At 36.0% G+C, this 20,365-nt stretch overlaps 1 protein-coding gene across 2 annotated transcripts in view; it reads left to right on the forward strand.

The window, feature by feature from the left end:
* The window catches only part of LOC121313480 (trafficking protein particle complex subunit 8-like), a 65,181-nt gene that overhangs the window by 21,320 nt on the left and 23,496 nt on the right, over positions 1-20,365 (forward strand). For both annotated transcript variants that reach the window (XM_041246083.1, XM_041246084.1), the window contains 12 exons: positions 124-239; positions 1,127-1,277; positions 4,408-4,508; positions 4,642-4,747; positions 7,844-7,975; positions 9,780-10,004; positions 11,494-11,602; positions 13,273-13,467; positions 14,057-14,211; positions 15,526-15,600; positions 16,717-16,843; positions 18,251-18,408. In XM_041246083.1, the coding sequence (XP_041102017.1) occupies positions 124-239; positions 1,127-1,277; positions 4,408-4,508; positions 4,642-4,747; positions 7,844-7,975; positions 9,780-10,004; positions 11,494-11,602; positions 13,273-13,467; positions 14,057-14,211; positions 15,526-15,600; positions 16,717-16,843; positions 18,251-18,408 (1,650 nt within the window). The remainder of the gene's footprint in view (positions 1-123; positions 240-1,126; positions 1,278-4,407; positions 4,509-4,641; positions 4,748-7,843; positions 7,976-9,779; positions 10,005-11,493; positions 11,603-13,272; positions 13,468-14,056; positions 14,212-15,525; positions 15,601-16,716; positions 16,844-18,250; positions 18,409-20,365) is intronic.

Here is a 20,365-nt window from a genome sequence, read left to right on the forward strand (position 1 = left end):
TCATTATGTCTGTCTGAATAAAAGTTTTTGCATACAGCTGATTAGGAACATTTTGACTGTCTATCCCTACTTGTGTTGCATGTTGCGTATTGGTGACTAAAGCATGTTCTTAATTTTTTTCAGCTGGTGTCCAGAAAAGGTCTGAGTAGGTCTTTATTTTCAGCGACTAAGAAGTGGTTCAGTGGTGGCAAAGTACCAGAAAAAAGCATAGCTGAACTGAAAAACACAGCAGGTCTGCTGTAAGTATTGTGTTTTGAGATTATTATATATGAGACTTTAAAATATCACTTTTTAGGGGGAAATACAACAAGGCACTTCCTAATTATTAAAAAAATAATAGTTTTTAAAGGCATGGCAGTACAAAATGAGTGCCAATCTGGGTGTGTAAAACCAGCCAATTGTGTCCTAAACCTGATTCATTTTAAAAGTAAGACTTGCGGACCGGCATGTCATGATTTCTCCCCTCACATTTCCATGTGATACATCAAAGGAACAGCACCACATGCTTGTAATAGGGGGGTAAAAACATGGTTAGAACAGCATAAACCTGAAGTGTAAAATACCAAAATCAACAGACAATATTGACCGCACTTCTTTTTTTAAAATGTATTTAGCATTTAAAACATTTTGCATTTGACATTTGTATCTGATATAATATATGCCTGAATAAGTTACTTCAGCAGCGGAACTTCAGTTAAAGCGCCTTTGCACACTTTTAATAATAACACACACAGAGGAACTAATCACACAGTTACACAAACAGGAACATCTGAAACAACCCCAAAGCTACGTCTCTTGTGGTGCTGTTTCCCTTACTTTGTACTTCCTTTCAATTCAGGCTGGGCCAACTGCTTCCACTGAACCACCTCTACAAACAAACATTTCCTTTGTTCTTTTATATGGTATTGACTTCAGTAATTTAATTCCCACCTAGACACATTCCACACTTTTCTAATTAACTAATAAACAGAATTAAACAATTTGAACCATTTAATTAGCATGTGGCTGTGCAAAGGCAGCCACAGAACATATATTTTACTTGTGCAGTGCCTCTGCCCTGTCATACTCCCCTCTCCCTACTGCTTCATGCCATTAATTCTCAATGTGTGGGTTTGCTGTCTTGCAGATATCCTCCAGAGGCTCCTGAACTTCAGATAAGGAAATTGGCGGATTTGTGCTTCTTAGTGCAGCATTATGATTTGGCATACAACTGTTACCATACAGCCAAGAAAGACTTTTTGAATGACCAAGCAATGCTTTATGCTGCTGGTGCTCTGGTAAGTGGAACATATAAAAAAGTTTTCATGGGAATCCTTCATACGCACTGTGCTTGGACACTTTCCATAGGAATTGTCTGGGTTGACTTTAAAAAAAAAAAAAAAAAAAAAAAAAAAAAAAAAAGATTTGTTTGAAATAACAATGTAAAGTAGTGTAGAGATTTAGTGCCTAAGCCTTAGTTGTAGTCGATTTAAAATGTTACATTATTAAACTGAAATTGTCAACAAATAAATGGAGACCCAATACAGGATTTTAGGAAAAGATTGGTTGGAAGGGATTATGTTGAAAATTAGAGAGATTCAGAGTTTCACATGCTTTTCCTAGAATACCAGAGCAGGTATTTCAGACAACCTTACCAATCATTTTCTTAAATGACACCTGACCTCTCTGGAACTGCTATTTTTATATAGAAATGTTTAAGTTACAAACTAACCCAGTGGTGGCCAATACACCAAACACTGGGATCCATTTTGGTGGATCTCAAGGAGCTCAGCGATTCCTCAGTAAGCTATGAACAATAACTATTAGCAGGATTTAATATACTAGTGTCCAATACGTAAGACAGCAATAATAAAACAAAACACCAAAATGTGCAATCAAAGCATTTTCTAATAAGAATAGGTAGTTATAAAACAGAAACTTACCAGCAGTTTTCATCTGAGTCTTGCAGGGTGCTACGCTAACTTTTTTTAGGTACAAGTGCATCTAATTTTAAAAATGTAGGAGCGCACTGAAAAATTTAGGGGCACACAAACAAAAATACAAGTTTGCTCAAATGTATCGGACTAACAATTATGAGGAACACTTAAACTAATCAGGTAAAAAACAAAACAAAACCCTTTTAAAAAATAAATAAATAGATAAATAAGGACCTATCTTGATTAAAATGTCTCTTTAGTTTGTCTACAGTAATTGGTTCCTATGTTTCGTAGTGTTCTGTATTTAAAATATGGAGTGTTTTGTAAATATCTGTTGCATTATAATTAAGCACCATATTTTTTTCAATTTGGTTTATAACGATTGAGCTATGAGAGTTTAGATCCGACTGAGGGTTTTTATTTGTTTGTTTTATACTTTCAGGTGAAAGAAAATCACGTTTATTTTTTATAGTCAACCTTTATGAATTTCTAGTCACACACGTGCACCTAAATTACAATGTTCGTTCGCACAAGCATTCTTTGCTACTGAACAACACAGAAGGCTCTCCTCGTCAGTCATAACAAACTGTTGATTACTAATATGCTATTGCTTGTTCTGATTTGTCCCGAGAGCCATCAGAAGTCTTTTGTGATCCATGTATTGGCCACTACTAAATTAACCATTACCATGGTTGCAGAGTTGACGGGCATTAAAGTTGCAGACCCCCTAGTGGTCATTTCTAAAACCACATTTAGAAGGTTGAAACAGTTTTTCTTAAATACAGTGCCTATAGAAAGTTTACAACCCACAACTTCCAAGTGAAAAAAATATTCTAGAATTTTGTAGAAAATTTATTAAAAGTAAAAACTGAAATAGCTTGGTTGGATAAGTATCCACCCCCCTTGTAATAGCAATCCTAAATTAGCTCAGATGTAACCAATTGCCTTCAAAATCACACACCAAGTTAACTGGCCTCCACTTGTTTAAATTGTAGTGATTTCACATGATTTCAGCAGTTCCTATAGGTTCCCTCTGCTGGGTAGTGCATTTCAAAGTAAAGACTCAACCATGAGCACCAAGGCGCTCTCAAAAGAACTCCAGGACAAAGTTGTTGAAAGGCACAGATCAGGAGATGGGTATAAAAAAATATCAAAGGCCTTGAAACATCCCTTGGAGCATGGTCAAGAGGATTGTTAAGAAGTGGAACATGTATGGCACCACCAAGACCCTGCCTAGATCAGGCCGTCCCTCCGAACTGGATGACGAGCAAGAAAGAAACTGATCAGAGAGGCTCCCAAGAAGCCAATGGCAAAATTTGCAAGAGCTACAGGCTTTAATGGCCAAGACTGGTCAAAGTGTGCATGTGACAGCAATATCCCAAGCACTCCACAAATCTGGCCTGTATGGTAGGGTGGCAAGAAGGAAAAAAACCATTCAGGAGATTCTGTAGCAATGTGGCAAAAAGTTTTGTGGTCTGACAAAACTAAAATGGAACTTTTTGGCCTAAATGCAAAGTGTTATGTTTGGCGCAAACCCAACACAGCACATCATCCAAAGAACACCATCCATACTGTGATGCATACTGGTGGCAGCATTATGTTATGGGGATGTTTCTCATCAGCAGGGACTGGGGCACTTGTCAGGATAGAAGGGGAAATTAATGGAGCAAAGTATAGAGAAGTCCTTGAGGAAAACCTGCTGCCCTCTGCAAAAAAAGCTAAAACCTTTCAGCATGACGACCCAAAGCACACAGCAAAAGCTACACTGGAGTGACTAAGGAACAAAAAGGTAAATGTCCTTGAGTGGCCCAGTCAGAGCCCTGACCTAAATCCAATCGAAAATGTGTGGCATGACTTGAAGATTACTATCCATCAACGCTCCACAAGGAACTTGACAGAGCTTGAACAGTTTTGTAAAGAAGAATGGTCAAATATTGCCAAATCTAGGTGTGCAAAGTTGGTAGAGACCTATCCCAGCAGACTCACAGCTGTAATTGCTGCCAAAGATGCTTCCACCAAGTATAAACTCAGGGGGGTGGGGGACTTATCCAATTATGATCTTTCAGTTTTGTATGTTTTTAATAAAATTTTTTTTCTCAATAAAAACTTTTTCCCCCCTCAACAGTGTGGAGTATGGTGTGTATAGAAGTGGAAAAGAATCCTCATTTAAATGCATGAAACCTAGGCACTGACGCAACAAAATGTGAAAAAAGTTCAAGGGGGTGTAGACTTTCTATAGGCGCTGTAGTTTGGTAAGCTTAAGCAGAAACAATAGAGAGCACACAATAATAATAATAATAATAATAATAATAATAATAATAATAATAATAATATAACAATAATAATAAACATAACGATAAACACATACATTAAATAATAATAAAAAAAGTGTATGTGGCATTTAAGTAACCCTTTTAAGGTAAATCTTAAGCACCACCCTGTAGTGTGAGGTTAATTCCAATTTAAACACAATCAGTTCTTTGTCTTTTAGGAAATGGCGGCAATATCTGCTTTTCTACAGCCTGGTGCTCCCAGACCCTACCCAGCACATTATATGGATACAGCAATACAGACTTACAGGGAAGTCTGCAAGTATGTGGAATACCTCTGTCACAGTTATGCAATATAAATAGTACTACAATTAGACTCCTTTAACAGTTGATCCAAAGTATTTTGAAGTATTTAATTCTGTTTTAAAAGTATCACTTTTACACTCTCGTTACAGGAACATGGTGCTGGCAGAAAGGTGTGCTTTGCTCAGTGCTGAAATTCTGAAGAGCCAAGCAAAGTATTCAGAAGCTGCCACTCTCTTAATCCGGATGACCAGTGAGGTAAAACAGCAACAAAACAGTTACATTTTCAAATCTGTTTCTTGCCTCTTATTGGCACAATCCATATTTATCACTGGCCCATATTTGTTTGGTGCTTTTCAGTCAATAGACTTTAAGATCCCTTAGGGGAAATGAACCATGATTTATCTAAGGCGTCCCTAAGAAGTAACATTCTGATGACGTCGAGATAGTGTAAATTGTCAAAGAATAAAACTGATCTTTTAAATTTCAGTATGTTAAGGTAATTAAGAATACTGCAGAATCAGTGGGTTGCTCACTTAGAGCATCAGAACCATATTACTCCACACACCTAACAAAAACTTAATGATCTAGTGTTGAGTTTACACTCCATGAAGGGAGCTCTGACTTTCCTTTCTGAATGTAGTCCAGTCTGTATTTGGAGATACTAATTGTTATTGTCCTTCAGATGTTCACTTCATGAACCTTTTCGCAATCCTCAAATCACACTTAATGTATGCCAGGGTTCTTCGTTGCTTATTTGAATTATATACAGTTGTTTGCCACAGTGAACATTTTAACATAAAACCAGCAAAGAAAAAAACTGTGAATATGATCTATGTTTATACAACAATTTTCACACTATACAAAAACATGCGGTACAGATGATATAAATGTAAATGTGTTATACAGTAGTAATAGCATCTAGGAATTTAAATATTTAGTGAAATAACAGGTATTGTTTTCTGCATACGAAGTATGTTTGTCTGTACATCTATTGTATAGTACAGTTCCAGTACTGAAATTACCAAATATGCTGTACAGTAATAATAATTTATATGAGTATTTTGTATAAAATGTTACTTTAATTATTTTAGAATTAAAGTTACTGTTATGAATAAAAGTATAAGTGACCTATATCAGGATATTTTTTTTAAATAATCTGAGAGGTTGCCATGTTTTAGCAATCTGTTGTAGCTGATTTGCGGAAACGGTAAAATAAATAAATTCATGCCTTTTTAAAAAGTGAGGTTTGTGAATTCTCAGTTGAATAGAAAACCAAGGAGTTCCAACTGATTTACATTGATAATAGGTTTATAGCCTGCCCCTCATTTTACACCACCCTGAACTAGGTGTATAATAATGGAGCTAAATTGACTCTTTTGCTCCTGTTTTTAGATTGAAAATTGTCCCTCTGCAACAAGTGCACTGAGATAAGATGTGTAGGAGCAACAGGGCCAGTAGAGCACGTAATTGCTCTTAGTTTAAAAAAAAAAAAAAAAAAGGGTTTTGAAAAGTGTTTTGGAGTGTGACGGGATACATACATCTTGCCCCAGTGTTAATTTTGTATTATTTAAATATACTGTTTTGTGTTTGTTTAAAATGATGTTGTGTTATTGTTTTACAGCATGTATGGGGGTAGAATTCCCCATCCAGCTAAACGTGTGCATAATGTGGCCATCTCCAAATTAAGAGATTACCAATTTAGAGATGGTCACATGTGTATATAAAGAGCGGGTCAGCCGCACATTTGGGTTGGTTGGTTGGAGAGAGTTTTGGAGAAAGGAGACGGAGAGAGAGAGAGTAAGAATGAAATATATAAAAACAATTGCTACTCGTGCTGGATTAGGACCAGAATGATACTTCTTTGTTTTATATTGACCAATGTGCCGCCTCCTTTTTTTTTTATTATTTGTGAAAGGGTGTTTTGTTTGGTCAAATAAATACATTCGCATTTGCATTTCACCCTGGAGTACTTCCTGGTCTGGTGATGTCACTCACCAAGCCATTCTTTCACACGGACCAAAGGTGGAGCAGTGTAAAATGAGCTTACGAGCAAACAATTTAAAGTCTGCCTGTAAAATTTACCCTCACACCACTAACAGGTAACTGGTAACTACAATGACCTGTTCCTAGTGTTGGAACAGTTTATTGATACATTTATTAAAAGAACACTACATTTATTAAGAGAACACTTCTTAATGAAATTACATGTCTTACTTTGCCCATTATGAGTTTCTGGTATAGCTTTAATTTAAAAAAGCCATCCCTAGGGTTACAATTCATGGGAATGGAAATAACATTTAAGATAATTGTAATTTACCTAAAAACGTCATTTTCAGTTGGCTCTTATCCAAGATATTTTCCAACCCACAATTTTCCCCAGTTTCTTTTCAGAAAGCAAGAAAACATAACGATGCAGGTGAAATACTCATTGGTGCACTGAAGAAGGCATTAGCTAGAACATTTGTCTACTTGACTTAAACCCCTTTCACACTGGCATAGTGTACCCGGGTCATGGGTCGGCTACATGAGTTCACACTGCTTTTTGTAGAAGCAAGGTCAGCCTGGGTGACAGAAGCAAGCAAATGCGTGTACACAATTCCCCAGAAGCAGCTTGTTATAGAGGCTTCCATCCAAGATTCTCTGGGTTGAATTGTTGACCCAAACGTTGATTAGAGCAAATGTTTCTTCATCCCTGCTGCAGTCTGGCTCATAGGGTGTCTCAATCAACAAAAATATGGTGAAAAGAATGCCCATCATGAATTTTGCCTCGCTCAACCCGGGTACAACCCAGGTATATGGAAAAATCCTGCGTTGTGTGAAACCAAGTTGTATATACACTCAATTTGTATAAATGAGTCCACTTTATGAACATTTTCATATTTTAGTTTGCATACAAAAAGCTTGCAAGACTAAATCACACAAGCAGCAGGGCTTGTATTTCAGTGTCCCAATGCAGGAATCCTGCAATTTTCAGCCAAGTCCCTCTCTTTCTGATGTACAGTATAATAGTTTAATCATTTAGTAAATTATGTATATTAGATTAATAAAATATATAGAACTGCCCATCACTAGTTTATGCCCTCTGTCACTCAGCAGTAAAACATCTTGCATTTAAGCCAAATTCAGATCTTTGTTTTCAGAAGAGAGCCAACTGCCAGTGTCACTGTCTTAAAAAAAACAAAACAAAAAAAAAACAAAAACACCTTTATGTCTTCACTGCATTGCTGGTCCAAATATGTTGAAAGTATCATTGTCTTTCAAAGTGCTTTGTTTTGTAGTTTTATTGAACACTGAGTTGTTACGAGGGCATTATAGTAATCTCATTATTTATTTTTTTATCATCTAATTTAGGATTCAGATCTACGAAGTGCCCTTTTACTGGAGCAGTCTGCACATTGCTTTATAAATATGAGAAGTCCGATGGTGCGCAAGTTTGCATTTCATATGATACTAGCCGGACATAGGTTTAGCAAAGCCGGGCAGGTGAGTTTCTGTCTCTTGTCTTCTTTCTTATATACACTCTAAGAGCTGTATTCTGATTAGCGCTACTCTTGGATTACTTTGTCTAAGGTAATGATGTAACGATACTTTAATGTTTCGATACGGTAAGTGATTGTCCTGATGGTCTACTCTTATGATGCGTAATGGGATGAAATTATCATATAGTGATGGACTATTGCGAAAAGATCAAAATGAAATGTAATAGGGTAGAGTATGTATTCACCCCAACTATTGAGGTGTTGCAGTCACATGACCCTAGCAGGGTACGCCACCATACTGGCGGTCAAAACAACCAAGGCGGCTAATGCAAAAATGGGATCTTCCACACCAAAATGTAATGTATTTGCAACCACAGCGCAGCACACTTCTCACCTCGTCGCAAGAATTAGAAAGATATCATGATAAGTGCCAGATACTTGGAATTTGTGACCCACCCCCTGGTGCTTTTTACTGCCCTGAAAGACAGCAGGTTTAAAAAATAAATAAATAAAATTTTAAAAACTTGTTCTACGAAGCATCAGTAACTAGAATCTGTAGCTTTTTTTATTTTATTTTTTTTTGTTCCTGTAAAACCAACTTCAGCGAGTGACAGCTAAACGGTTAAGCTAAGAGAGTGTACTGGGAACAATGAGCACAGCATTAACAGTATATGTACATGCAGAGAGGTTTCTGTTCAGTTTTCAAATAGCCTTCAAATACCTGTAGACGAATGCAGTTTTCATTTTTGTGGATTTAAATATGTTATACACTGATGATTCTGTAATTTGAAGTTCAGTAAAATAATTGTAGCATAATGCATTCTGTTAATGGTGAAGTAATATTTTATGTAAGGACTGGAAATCACCAACGCACTTAAGTGTTATCGTTTTCAACTCGAAGTATTTCTGAAAAATCGATTATACAATTAAGTGTTAATAATAATAATAATAATAATAATAATACCGTAGAAAACGTTGTGTAGGTTGCACTGGCGTAAAAGTCCCAGTTAAAGTAAATTTAAAGACATCAAAACATAGATATAGTACTACTACAGTACTGTAAATTCCAGTAGTAAGTGTAAATCGCTGACAAATTGCACTTTGAATGGATTTAAAAAGTAATAATTAACAGAGCGTACAATCAAGTTATAAATCCCACATTGCATCTGTTTTAACCTATTTTATTTTAACTTATCAAGTACCCAAGCAAGTTCAAGAACTTATCATCTTTGCTTTACTGAACATTTCTTTCCAAAACCATACTTAGACAATAGTTCCAGTTGCATTGGCATTTACAGATTCATTGTATTAATTAAAATTTAAAAGAAAAGTATTAACACAGCTGCTTGCAGAAATAAATAAATAAATGAATTTAAAAAAACAATAAACTAAACAGTACACCATCTAATGACCAGTAAACAAAACATCTTAGTGTTGCTTACGATGCAGGACAAATACATTCATTTTGTTTTGTTTATTAGAACCATAACACTTTTCCACTTGTTTTTTCTTCTGCCATTTTAAGTTTGTCTTTGTTTCATCTCCAGTCACGTAGTGTTTTTTCAGGATTGCGATTACCATGTATTTCGGCAAATGCAACAACGTGCAATTTCAGACCTGTTGAGTAGCATTTTCATTTTTTGACTGTCCTACTTTTATCCAGTGTCAGTCACCAGCATTATTATAGCATTGTTTTCATAGCCATAGTGTTTAAACTGTGGTGGCTGTTTGAATTAAAAAAAAAAAAAAAAAAAGAAAAAAAATGCTATGAGTATTGATGTTTGTGCTTTTTTTCTTTATGTATACAGAAAAGGCATGCCCTGCGGTGTTACTGTCAAGCTATGCAGGTATACAAAGGAAAAGGCTGGTCTCTTGCAGAAGACCATATTAACTTTACCATTGGACGCCAGTCTTTTACATTGAAGCAACTGGACAATGCAGTATCGGCCTTCAGGCATATATTGATCAATGACAGCAAGCAGACAGCATCCCAACAAGGGGCTTTCCTGAGGGAATATCTTTATGTTTATAAGGTAGGTAAAGTGAAAAAAAAAAAAAAAACCTACAAACCCTTAAGCCAAGAATAATAATTGATGCTTATGCTGACAAGTTAAGATACATGTGATTTACTATAAAGCAAGTTGATGATATCCATGCTAACTTCACATTTATTAATTTATTTATTTACTTTAAAGCTGTACCATACCAGAAAGACATTTCCATAGGGCATTTGTATATCATGCATGCTGTCAGCTGAAAGCATTCATTTCTAAACAATTTCTAGATTAACGCACCAGTGTATGCAGCCTCCAAAGAACATGATACATGATTCACATATAAAACTCCTAATAAACCAGCTGTAAAGATTGGCATTTAGGTTACTGAGAGGCTTTAGAGTACAAATTAGAACACCGTTGTCTCGATGGACAGTTGCTTTGACTTAGTACTACAGGGTCAAAAACTAACAATATTGTAGTACTAGCCCTCGGGACTAGTATCTTTTTGAAACTTGTTAGTCCTGATGTAAACTTACTAGTCTTTATTTGAAGTTCCTGAGTCGGAGTGAACAACAGCTGTTGCGGTTGTATTAGTCTTAAATTTAGTTTTCCTAAAAAATGAACACTCAATCAAAAAAAGATTCAATAAACATTCATGCTCCTTCCCAGATATATTTATTTAGTCTGTGTGGAGAACACTGTTGACAGCGTGCTTCACGTCCGAGATGACACAAATATTTAGCAACCATTCTGGTTAACTGGACTGGACTCTGGGTACTCGCAGTAGCTTGTATACACTCCTGTGTCTGTTTATACCTTTTATAGGTTTTCCCCACATTTAATCCTTTTCCCTCATCTAGGTCACACCTCTATTCAAAGTTAGAATAGGGTCGTGCATGCTTTGCAAGGGCGTGAGCTGCTCTAAAGCACTTTTAGCTTTAAAATCACAGAGGTGTTTATGGTGTATAGTAATTGTTATGCTTTTGATGTGCCTTGTTTGGCAGTCTTCAAAAATATATTGCTGCAATACAGTAATATGTTTATTGTAACACTTGAAGTTGATCAGGTACTGTAGTTTGAGTTTACATTTCGTACAAATAATAAAATAGCATTTTGCATACGCTCCAGCCTAAAGTTGCCTGGCAGCACGAGCTACAAAACATCTTTCCCTTGTGTAGTACATAACAGGGCCAGTCTGGTGATTCTATAAGAGATCTGGCATTTATAGTCAAGCATGCAGCTTCACCATTTTACTGATTATTCAAATATCAAAAGTCCTACAAATATGAGTATTTCCAGGGAAAAGATTTTCGAGGTCCTTACCTAGATATACCACATTTTGGAAAGAGCTTTGAAACACACTTTAAAGGTATAAGTCTAAAAAGTTGTTAATGTTAACAATGAAAATAAAAATGACAGGTATGTTATTTAGCAACGATATTTTTTTCGGAACCCCGCTACTTGCTGTTTAAATGATTTATGTTTTAATTAATTTTTCATATTCTTTTTTTTTTATTTTCTTAAGAACGTTAGCCAGCTGTCGCCAGATTGTCCTTTACCACAGCTTCCGTTGCCTTGCATACAGAGCTCAGCAACACGGGTCTTTTTTGGACATGACCGGAGACTGGCAGAAGGTGAGTTTCAGTGACCTCTTTTTTAACATAGTTTCCATTGCTTTTTGCGTAGACATGATTAAACTGTCTGATTTTCATTTTTGACTTACAAATACAGGTTTAGGAATAGGGCTCGAAATAATAATTTGCAGAGTTCTGCCTCATAATTTTAAAGGCAAGGTTTAGTACCGGTATCTATCATAGGCAGGGTTTAATTTAATATAAGGCTGCCATGGCATGCCAGTGTAAACTGTTTCAGATCCATTTTACTAGGAGCTTAGTTAGTGACTAAGCTTAATTAGGCTTATCCTAAAAGCCGCAGCCTTAGGTGCAGCTAATTAAGCTCAAAGCAATGCCTGATAAAACTGCAATGCGATGGGAGTTATCTGTTACCCTGCATAGGGCATAAAGACTAATCCTAAAGCTGCAATCCCAGGGATGTAGAAAAAAGCCGGGAGACTGAAATGTTTCTGGAAAAATGCAAACTCTTATCTCTGTAGCGAAGACAAGCAAATGTGCGGTTCATTGATTGGTTGCTGGAGATTAGGCAGATTCAACTGGCTATCTCCATTACCAGTTACTGTCCTGCTTGTTGGGACGGCAAGAATGGTATCAACGTTAAAGTGGAAAGGGAAAAACAAGAACATATTTCTTTTTTTTTTTTTTTTTTTTTTACAATGTTTAAATTGGAATATTTTAATCTAGCTAACGGTGTGCCATGAAAAAGGCAGTTTGTTTATTTGGATAATTAATATTTTCTGTGCTTTTAAAATAATTGTTGCTGCGAGAAAGAAAACCTGTGTGGTTGATTGGACATGTGGTTGATTGGACATGTGGTTGCTCGGAGTTCTACTGTACTTGTAAATTAAGGTACTATGCATTACTGAAAATGTTCTTGAAGCCTATTGATATTTTTAAGCATGTGTTTATTTAGAATGCAGTTTCTTTGAAATACACTTTTTTACATCTTTCAGTACTGTACATAAAATAAAAACGCGTTGATCTGAACTGAATAGGGGATGGAAACTTAAAAGAAACTGCTACTGCATTTTAACGTCATACTTAATACACTGTTTGACAGTGTGGGCAATAACCCTTGCACTGTCAGTGCACTAGAGCAGACATTTTGAAAAGAGCAAAGTTAGAAATGTAAAACGTTGTCAGGATGTTAACAATGAAAAGAAAAATTACAGATAGGTTATTTAAACAGTTGTAGCAGCACGTGGGGACTAGCACTATATATATTTTGTTTTATCAGAACCCCGCAAACTCTTTAAGTAACTCTAAAAGGTGAGTGATTTTATCATGTTATTTTGTGAGCCCCTGAGCTCATAATTCTGGAATTGAAGTTTCAGACCCTTTTGTGTCCCTTTTGTTGTTGTATTAACTTTATAATACTCAGCTATTGGGTCTCTTGGATTGATTTTTAATAGTTGCAGATCTGAATTACTGTTGCTGATAAGATCAATAAAATTAGATCTTTTGTCTACCAATAGTATGAAAAACAACAACTGTGCAAGCAAGTGCATTTTTGTCTTTTAAAAGTATGTACAATGTAAATGTCTGAGACGGCACTATAATCAGCAGCAGCGTTGAGGTCCACCGCTGTCTGTTTGAATGGATCCCATTGTCTGCTAGCTGTTTTGAAGGAGATTCAAAAGATTCCCGTTCTGTTTATGAATATTTTTCAGGAGAAAAACAAGCAGCTACTCATGTGAGCTTGGACCAGGAGTTTGACAGTGAATTGTCGCAACAGTGGAAAGAGTTGGAAGAACAGGTTGTAGCTGTAGTCAACCGAGGAGCAATCCCTGTGAACTTCCAGCCAACTCAGTACTGCCTGAACAGCCAAACTGACAACTTAAGATTTCCACTGGCTGTAGTAGAAGGTATATATTTTTTTTAATATTGTAAATGAGAAGGAGGGGTACATTCAGTAATTCAGTTTTACTATCTTAGGGCTTTATAGTCTTGTTATTAAATAGGTGAACATGAGACACCCACCTATTACATTTAAAAATAAGAAAACCAAAAGACAGTTTAACTACAATAGATGTCTTTATTTAGAGAAGAGTTACTCACAATCTCAATGGGCTAGATTATTCTCTGCTTCTGTGGGAATCTAAAAAGGTTGTTAAGTCTTCCCTTAATTAATGAAGGCAGATTAGTTATCTCTCTGAGAGGTGAAAAGATGGCAATAGCAGTTTGTGTCTTCAATTATTTTACTAGAAAAATCTCCAATCAAAGCTACAGATCAATGAACTAACTAGATACAGTCAACCCTCATTAAAACTAATTTCAGGGGACTGGCAAAAAATTGTCTGATCAGTAATTCATATAATCAAAAGTCTTAAGACAAGTGCATACTGTCAGTTTTTTAGGTCAGTCTATTACTGGGAGATTAGTGCATTTTTCAATTTAAAAAATAGCTGTGTACTTCTTCCTTATGATTGCTAACATTGATTTGGTTTTCTTCAGAGCCTATCATAGTGGAAGTTGTCTTTAGAAACCCCCTGAAGGTTCCTCTCCTGCTGACAGACCTCTCGCTGCTAGGGAAGTTTCAATCCAAAGATTTCGGTCGGCTTCAGAACAGGGAAGAGCCAAAAAGCAATGAGAAAGATGCACATGGGAAGGTACACTTTTCATAAACCCCAAACCCCCGGCGTCTTGAACACTTGCTATGTCTTCTGTAGGTTTTGCTTCCAGAACAATTTCACTGCACGTACCTTGAACTTTCTTTGGAAATCTTTAGTTCTTGTGGATCTTGACATTTTCCATTTCATTTCATCATAAATGCATTCCAACCTACACCCTGGATGCAATACCATGATAGACAGTGCTATCTCCAGAAGTTGAAGTAGCTCCAAATGAAACTGTACCTCCTTTTAGATATTTTCAGCCAAGATATTAGTCCGTATATATTTAGTTTATATGCATTATATACACTTTAAGACATAAACATCATAAAAGATCTATATTTGTAATACTAATATATTGTGTATGATAACATATTACAAACAATATAGTGTGCATGATAATTAAAATTACCAAATATTTGAGGGTTTGTTTCCGATCACAGAAATCACATAATAAATTGCTCACAAACAATTATAGATTTGCAGCATTTGACTGATCATTTATGTTCACATCTTTCCTTCCATGTGAAATATAACGCACAGTAAATTCAGTATAGTTTTAAAACATTGTTAAAAATGTAATAGCCTAATAATAATAGTTTGTTTTATGTATGCAAAGTCTGTGTATATGTGTATAAGGGATCTAAAATGTGGTCCTACTTGGGAATGTTTGTTATAATAGTAGACAATTTTTCTTATACAAAAACGGTTGCGCCACACATAAAAATAAATAGCAGATCAAAAACTTCCTTTTAATGTATAAATATAGGACTACAATCTAAATGGATCTACTTTCCATTGCATATAAATATCATGTTTTAAAATCAGCCTTCCAGTGAAAAAATAATGGATATTAAACACAAAAAAAAGGGGTGGGGGGGTGGGGGAATGGGGTCCAGGGTGTTTTCGGCTTGGCCGTGAGTCGCCGACTCCTGTAGACTGGCCAGGAACGACCGGGCGGCCATTCAAAGTTCCCCAGACGCACGAGGAGGCTGCGACATGTAGACTCCACTGACGTATGGCCCGGACGCAGAGTCAAAAGAAGTTTCACCTGCCGACTGCCTTATGTACATTTCCTGAGCACACAGATAGAACCCCCGAGTCAACGGTGGCAGCGGCAAGCCCAGTTGAAATAAACAATAATTGGGCTTACCAAATTGGGAAAAAATAAGAAATTAGATTCCAACTTTAAAACTAAATAAATAAATTGTATTGTATTGAAGGGGGTTTTGTTCAATTAATGCATTAAACATTGATTTCAGATTAAACATCAGTGACCTCATTTGTGAATTGATCTTTTCATATTTATAGGCAACCTTCAACAATGAGATTATCAGCACAGACATCATACTGGAATTTTCTATGAGTAGTGAAGAAACGAAAGTGGTAAGTTTCTCATAAAAAAAGCTTTAGTTTAAGAGGACAGTTTTATTCATGTTCTATTTATTTTACCTTAATCTGCTCATCTCATTAACTGCACTGTTTCTGTCTTGGCAAGCCCGTTAGTATCAGTTTCTGTAAGCGCATGCATGTACTGCCCTTAATGAGTCCTTGCTTGCTGCAATGCATGAGAACCCTGTGCTTTTGTTTCCCAGAATCATACTGGAAAATGATGTTGTGTGGTTGATTGTTCACTTCAATATATGTGCAAAACCCAATCTGTATCCAAAACTGGGATCAATCACTGGTAGAATTTGAGGGAGTGACATTCAACCAAACAGCCCTGCAGTTTTTAAAACCCTAAAACCCTTACAGTTGTGTGTGTTGTGAAAACAGTGGCTCACTCCATAGACTAAAATAGCCTATTGGAAAGCACCAAGTCGCAGAGACATCATCTGATTTCATGAGGCGAGTCTCGGTTCAGTGAAACGAGGTGTGTGGATCATAGTTCAGGCATCCACAGGTTTTATGAGCAAGAGAAATCTTACCGTTTACTTTTCAGTGGAGCCTTCTGTGTTTTTATTGGACTCCAATGTCATTTTATGTGCAACTTTAGAGCCTGAGTTTAGTGATAACAAGTGAAGACTTCCTCTTCAAACCTTTTAATGTTATTGTGTTTCAGAAAATGGCAGAAGATATTTAGTGATTTGGTTATTGTCTATTCATCTATTAAGTTCCTAATTGTAGTCAAGCAAATGGTCAGTGTATTTGTTAATAACGCAGTAACTTTCTACTATGTAATACAATAGGGTGTTTTCCAAATATACTAATAATGCAGATTTTTAAATGTTATTCTCTTTTTCTTTCACTGTTATTGACAGATGAGTTTATATTCATAATTATAAATTATTTAAGCAGTAGGTTAGTTCTGCACTTTACACTGAGTACATGTGTTTTTAGAATGTTCCTTTTATTATTTGCATTCTCTACTATAAATAAATACATGCCTTTAAAATGATTTATTTTGGGTGCCAGGACTGGTAAAAGACTACAAATTATGAAGCAGGTAAAATGTCTTAACACTGTTGTCACAAATTACTTCTTGTAATTTCCATTTCACAGGCACGTCTGAAGCTCCTTCCCCATCAGACGGGAGAGTTGCACATTCTTGGGGTTGTTTACAACTTGGGAACAGACCCCTGTGTGAATTTGGTAGATGGGACAGATCCTTGTGGTCTACAAGGGGAAGGTGAGTGTAAATGCTATATAAAGTATTTTACATTTGACTCATCTGTCCATAGAACATTGTTCCAGAACTCTTGAGGATCATCCAGTTGCTTTTTGGCAAACTTGAGATGAGCATTCATGTTCTTCTTAGTGAGCAATAGTTTCTGCCTTGCTACTCTGCCATGAATCCTATTTTTGCCCAGTGTCTTTCTGATGGTGGAGTCATGAACACTGACCTTGGCCAAGGCGAGAGAGGCCTGCAGTTGTTGTATGGTTCTTTTGTGACTTCCTGGACGATTTTACACCTTGCTCTTGGATGGAGATACATACACACATACACACAAACATACATACATACATACATACATACATACATACATACATACATACATACATACATACATACATACATACATACATACGTACGTAATGTTGTTGAAGCTGACAGTAATGTTGTTGAAGCTGACACCCTGGGATCCTTCAAGAAGCTGCTTGATGAGATTTTGGGATCAATAAGCTACTAACAACCAAACGAGCAAGATGGGCCGAATGGCCTCCTCTCGTTTGTAAACTTTCTTATGTTCTTATGTTCTTACATAGTACATACATAAAGAGAACATAATGACAGTAAACCATTTAATTGCAGGATTCTATAATCAATAATGTTGCAAATGAGTGAGAATTCTCTAACACACATTCTATACTGTAAAACAAAACTGGGCTATGATCCTTATTTCCTCAATACTTTAAAAACAGTGCCTTTCTCTTTTAGCAAGGAATGCCTCCATGATAACTTGTGCTGAATAACAGCTTTTTATAAAAAGATCTCGGTTCATAATACCTGCTTTCCATCAGTGCTACTAAGCACACGATTTAAGGCGCACAGTTTAGTGAATACCATGCGTACCATTCCTGTCATTAGTGCTGTCTTTTCACATCATTTTAATATATTACAATGCATTAGGTATATTCAGCAGATGCTAGTCAACCCAACAACTTATTTTTAAGGCTTGTGTGTTAATGCAAGCCTAATGCTTCACTCTTTCCACCTCTCCCACTCAATCATCAGAATGCAACATTTTACGCCAGTGCTGAATTCATCAATGTCAAACAACTAAAGGTTACGGCACAGATTATTAAGTCAGCAAGGAAGAAGTTTCTTTTTTATTATTATTTTTTTTATGTATTTGTTTTAAAACATGTTTTGCTTTGTGTTAGAGCTTTAAATCTTTCAGCCTTGCGTATCTGCAAAGAGGTAACGGCAGACTAAGAAATAAAATGTTCAAGAGCAAGGGCAAATACGAAAGGAACTGCACGGTTGTTGTAACAGTGAGAAATTTGCAAGACTGTAGAAAAATGTACTTGCTCAAAGCTTTATACCAGAAAATTGATTTTATTTAATTTGTTGTCCCCCACTCTTATATTCAAGGAAACCTTGTAAGTAATGGTATGTCAGTTCGAGGTCGACAAGATCTGGAAATTCAAGGACCTCGTCTTAATAACACTAAAGAAGAGAAAACTTCAGTCAAGCATGGTCCTGATCGACGGTTAGACCCTATCATCACCCCACCAATGCCATTACTAGAGGTGATATTTTAGTTTGTTTTTCAGCATATTGAAACACTAAATCTGAATATGTTAAAATAAACAAACACATGGTCAACTCCTGACCATTTTCTGATTTTACACTTGTAAAACACCTGTACACTAATTTGTTTTTAGTTTTAAATGTTAAACACAAAGAAGCCATTTCTGACATTTTCAAGAAAAGAATGCTAAATAATTTTTACAATTGCTGTACAGTATATTATAACTTGTTGCTGTACTTTTATGTGTGTGTGTGTGTGTGTGTGTGTATATATATATATATATATATATATATATATATATATATATATATATGTATATGTATGAGATCAGTAATTATGTTACAGTGATTTCTAATCATCTCGAGTCTGACATAACTAAGCCTTTGATTAGAAAATGCATAATTTGGTGTGTAAATAAACATACTTCATATTAAAACATGAATAGAAGACTATTTACCCCAGTCATGTTGTTGAACTCTTGAGAATTACTTTTTTTTTAGTTATTCACTTTGCCGGAATGAAAACAGCTTTTGTTTTTAAATTATGGAAATTAATCTTTTACCTTTTGTGCGTAAACGGGTGATCATAAGACTCTGGATAATGAAGACTTGTTTTTATAAGATGAGAAAGCTGCGCCACTGACGGCCTTGCTGGTAGAGGTGGTTGTTCAGGTCGGATTCATTTTAACAGCACCATTTATTCCCATCCTGCAAATAAAACAAGTACACCCTGTCATTACTAGAAGTTTTAAAATGAACCTACTGTCTGGGGTTAGGATATATTTCAAATAATTACACGGCAGCACTAATTTAAAACAGGAGTTCCTAAAACTTTTTAAAAATGTAAGCCACTATCTTCGCATTTTTTGAAGCTGCAAGCTGTATATATTCTATATACAGACACACAGACACAGTATACCCTTACTATAATGAACCTGTTGGAGTCCAGGCCTTTTGTTCGTTATATCGAAGGGACAGTCAAAGTGAATGATTAACTTTTGGAGTAAGTTAATGAGATGAGGTTGTGAATAAAAATAGAATTACATGTACATGTCATTCGGCCTATCTTGCTTGTTTGATGGTTAGTAGCTTATTGATCCTAGAATCTCATCAAGCATCTTCTTGAAGGATCCCAGGGTGTCAACTTTAACAACATTACTGGGAGTTGGTTCTATACCCTCACAATTCTCTGTGCAAAAAAGTGCCTCCTATTTTCTGTTCTGAATGCCCCTTTGTCTAATCTCCATTTGTGACCCCTGGTCCTTGTTTCTTTTTTCAGGTCGCACAAGTCCCTTGGGTAGACATTGTCAATACCTTTTAGAATGTGAATGCTTGAATCGGGTCGCCGCATAATCTTCTTTGTTCAAGATTGAATCGATTCAATTCTTTAAGCCTGTTTGCATATGACATGCCTTTTTAAACCGGGCTGGTTGCTCTTCTTTGCACTCTTTCTAGCAGCAATATCTATATTTTGCTTTTGCAGCATGCTTGCTGAACAAGCCAAAAAAGAGTGCTTTTTGACAACCTATATTCACGACAGTCAATATAGTTTCCAGCTTTGTTGCAGCATAAAATAATTTTTGTTTTGGAGGCATAGTTACACAGCTTTGTTGCAGCATAAAATTAAGACAAAAGAGTTGACTTCATTGCATAGGTGGCATCCTGTGCGTACAGACCGGTATTTTGACAGTGTGTGTTTTATATTATTATTGTTATTATTATTATTAGTCCCAGGGTCAGGTACAGGCCAGATTTTGCGTGTTATCCACCAATGGTGTGTGTGATGTGTGTTCTATGGACCGGCTTGTGTGTGTGTGTATATGTGTGTGTATATATATATATATATATATATATATATATATATATATATATATATATATATATATATATACACAGTACAACGTTGTGTATCCGACCCCCTGTTGAATGGGGTATAGGTGCGTATGTGAGAAAGTC

The sequence above is a fragment of the Polyodon spathula genome, chromosome 3 (assembly GCF_017654505.1).
Source record: "Polyodon spathula isolate WHYD16114869_AA chromosome 3, ASM1765450v1, whole genome shotgun sequence".
In the NCBI taxonomy this organism is placed as follows: Eukaryota; Metazoa; Chordata; class Actinopteri; order Acipenseriformes; family Polyodontidae; genus Polyodon; species Polyodon spathula.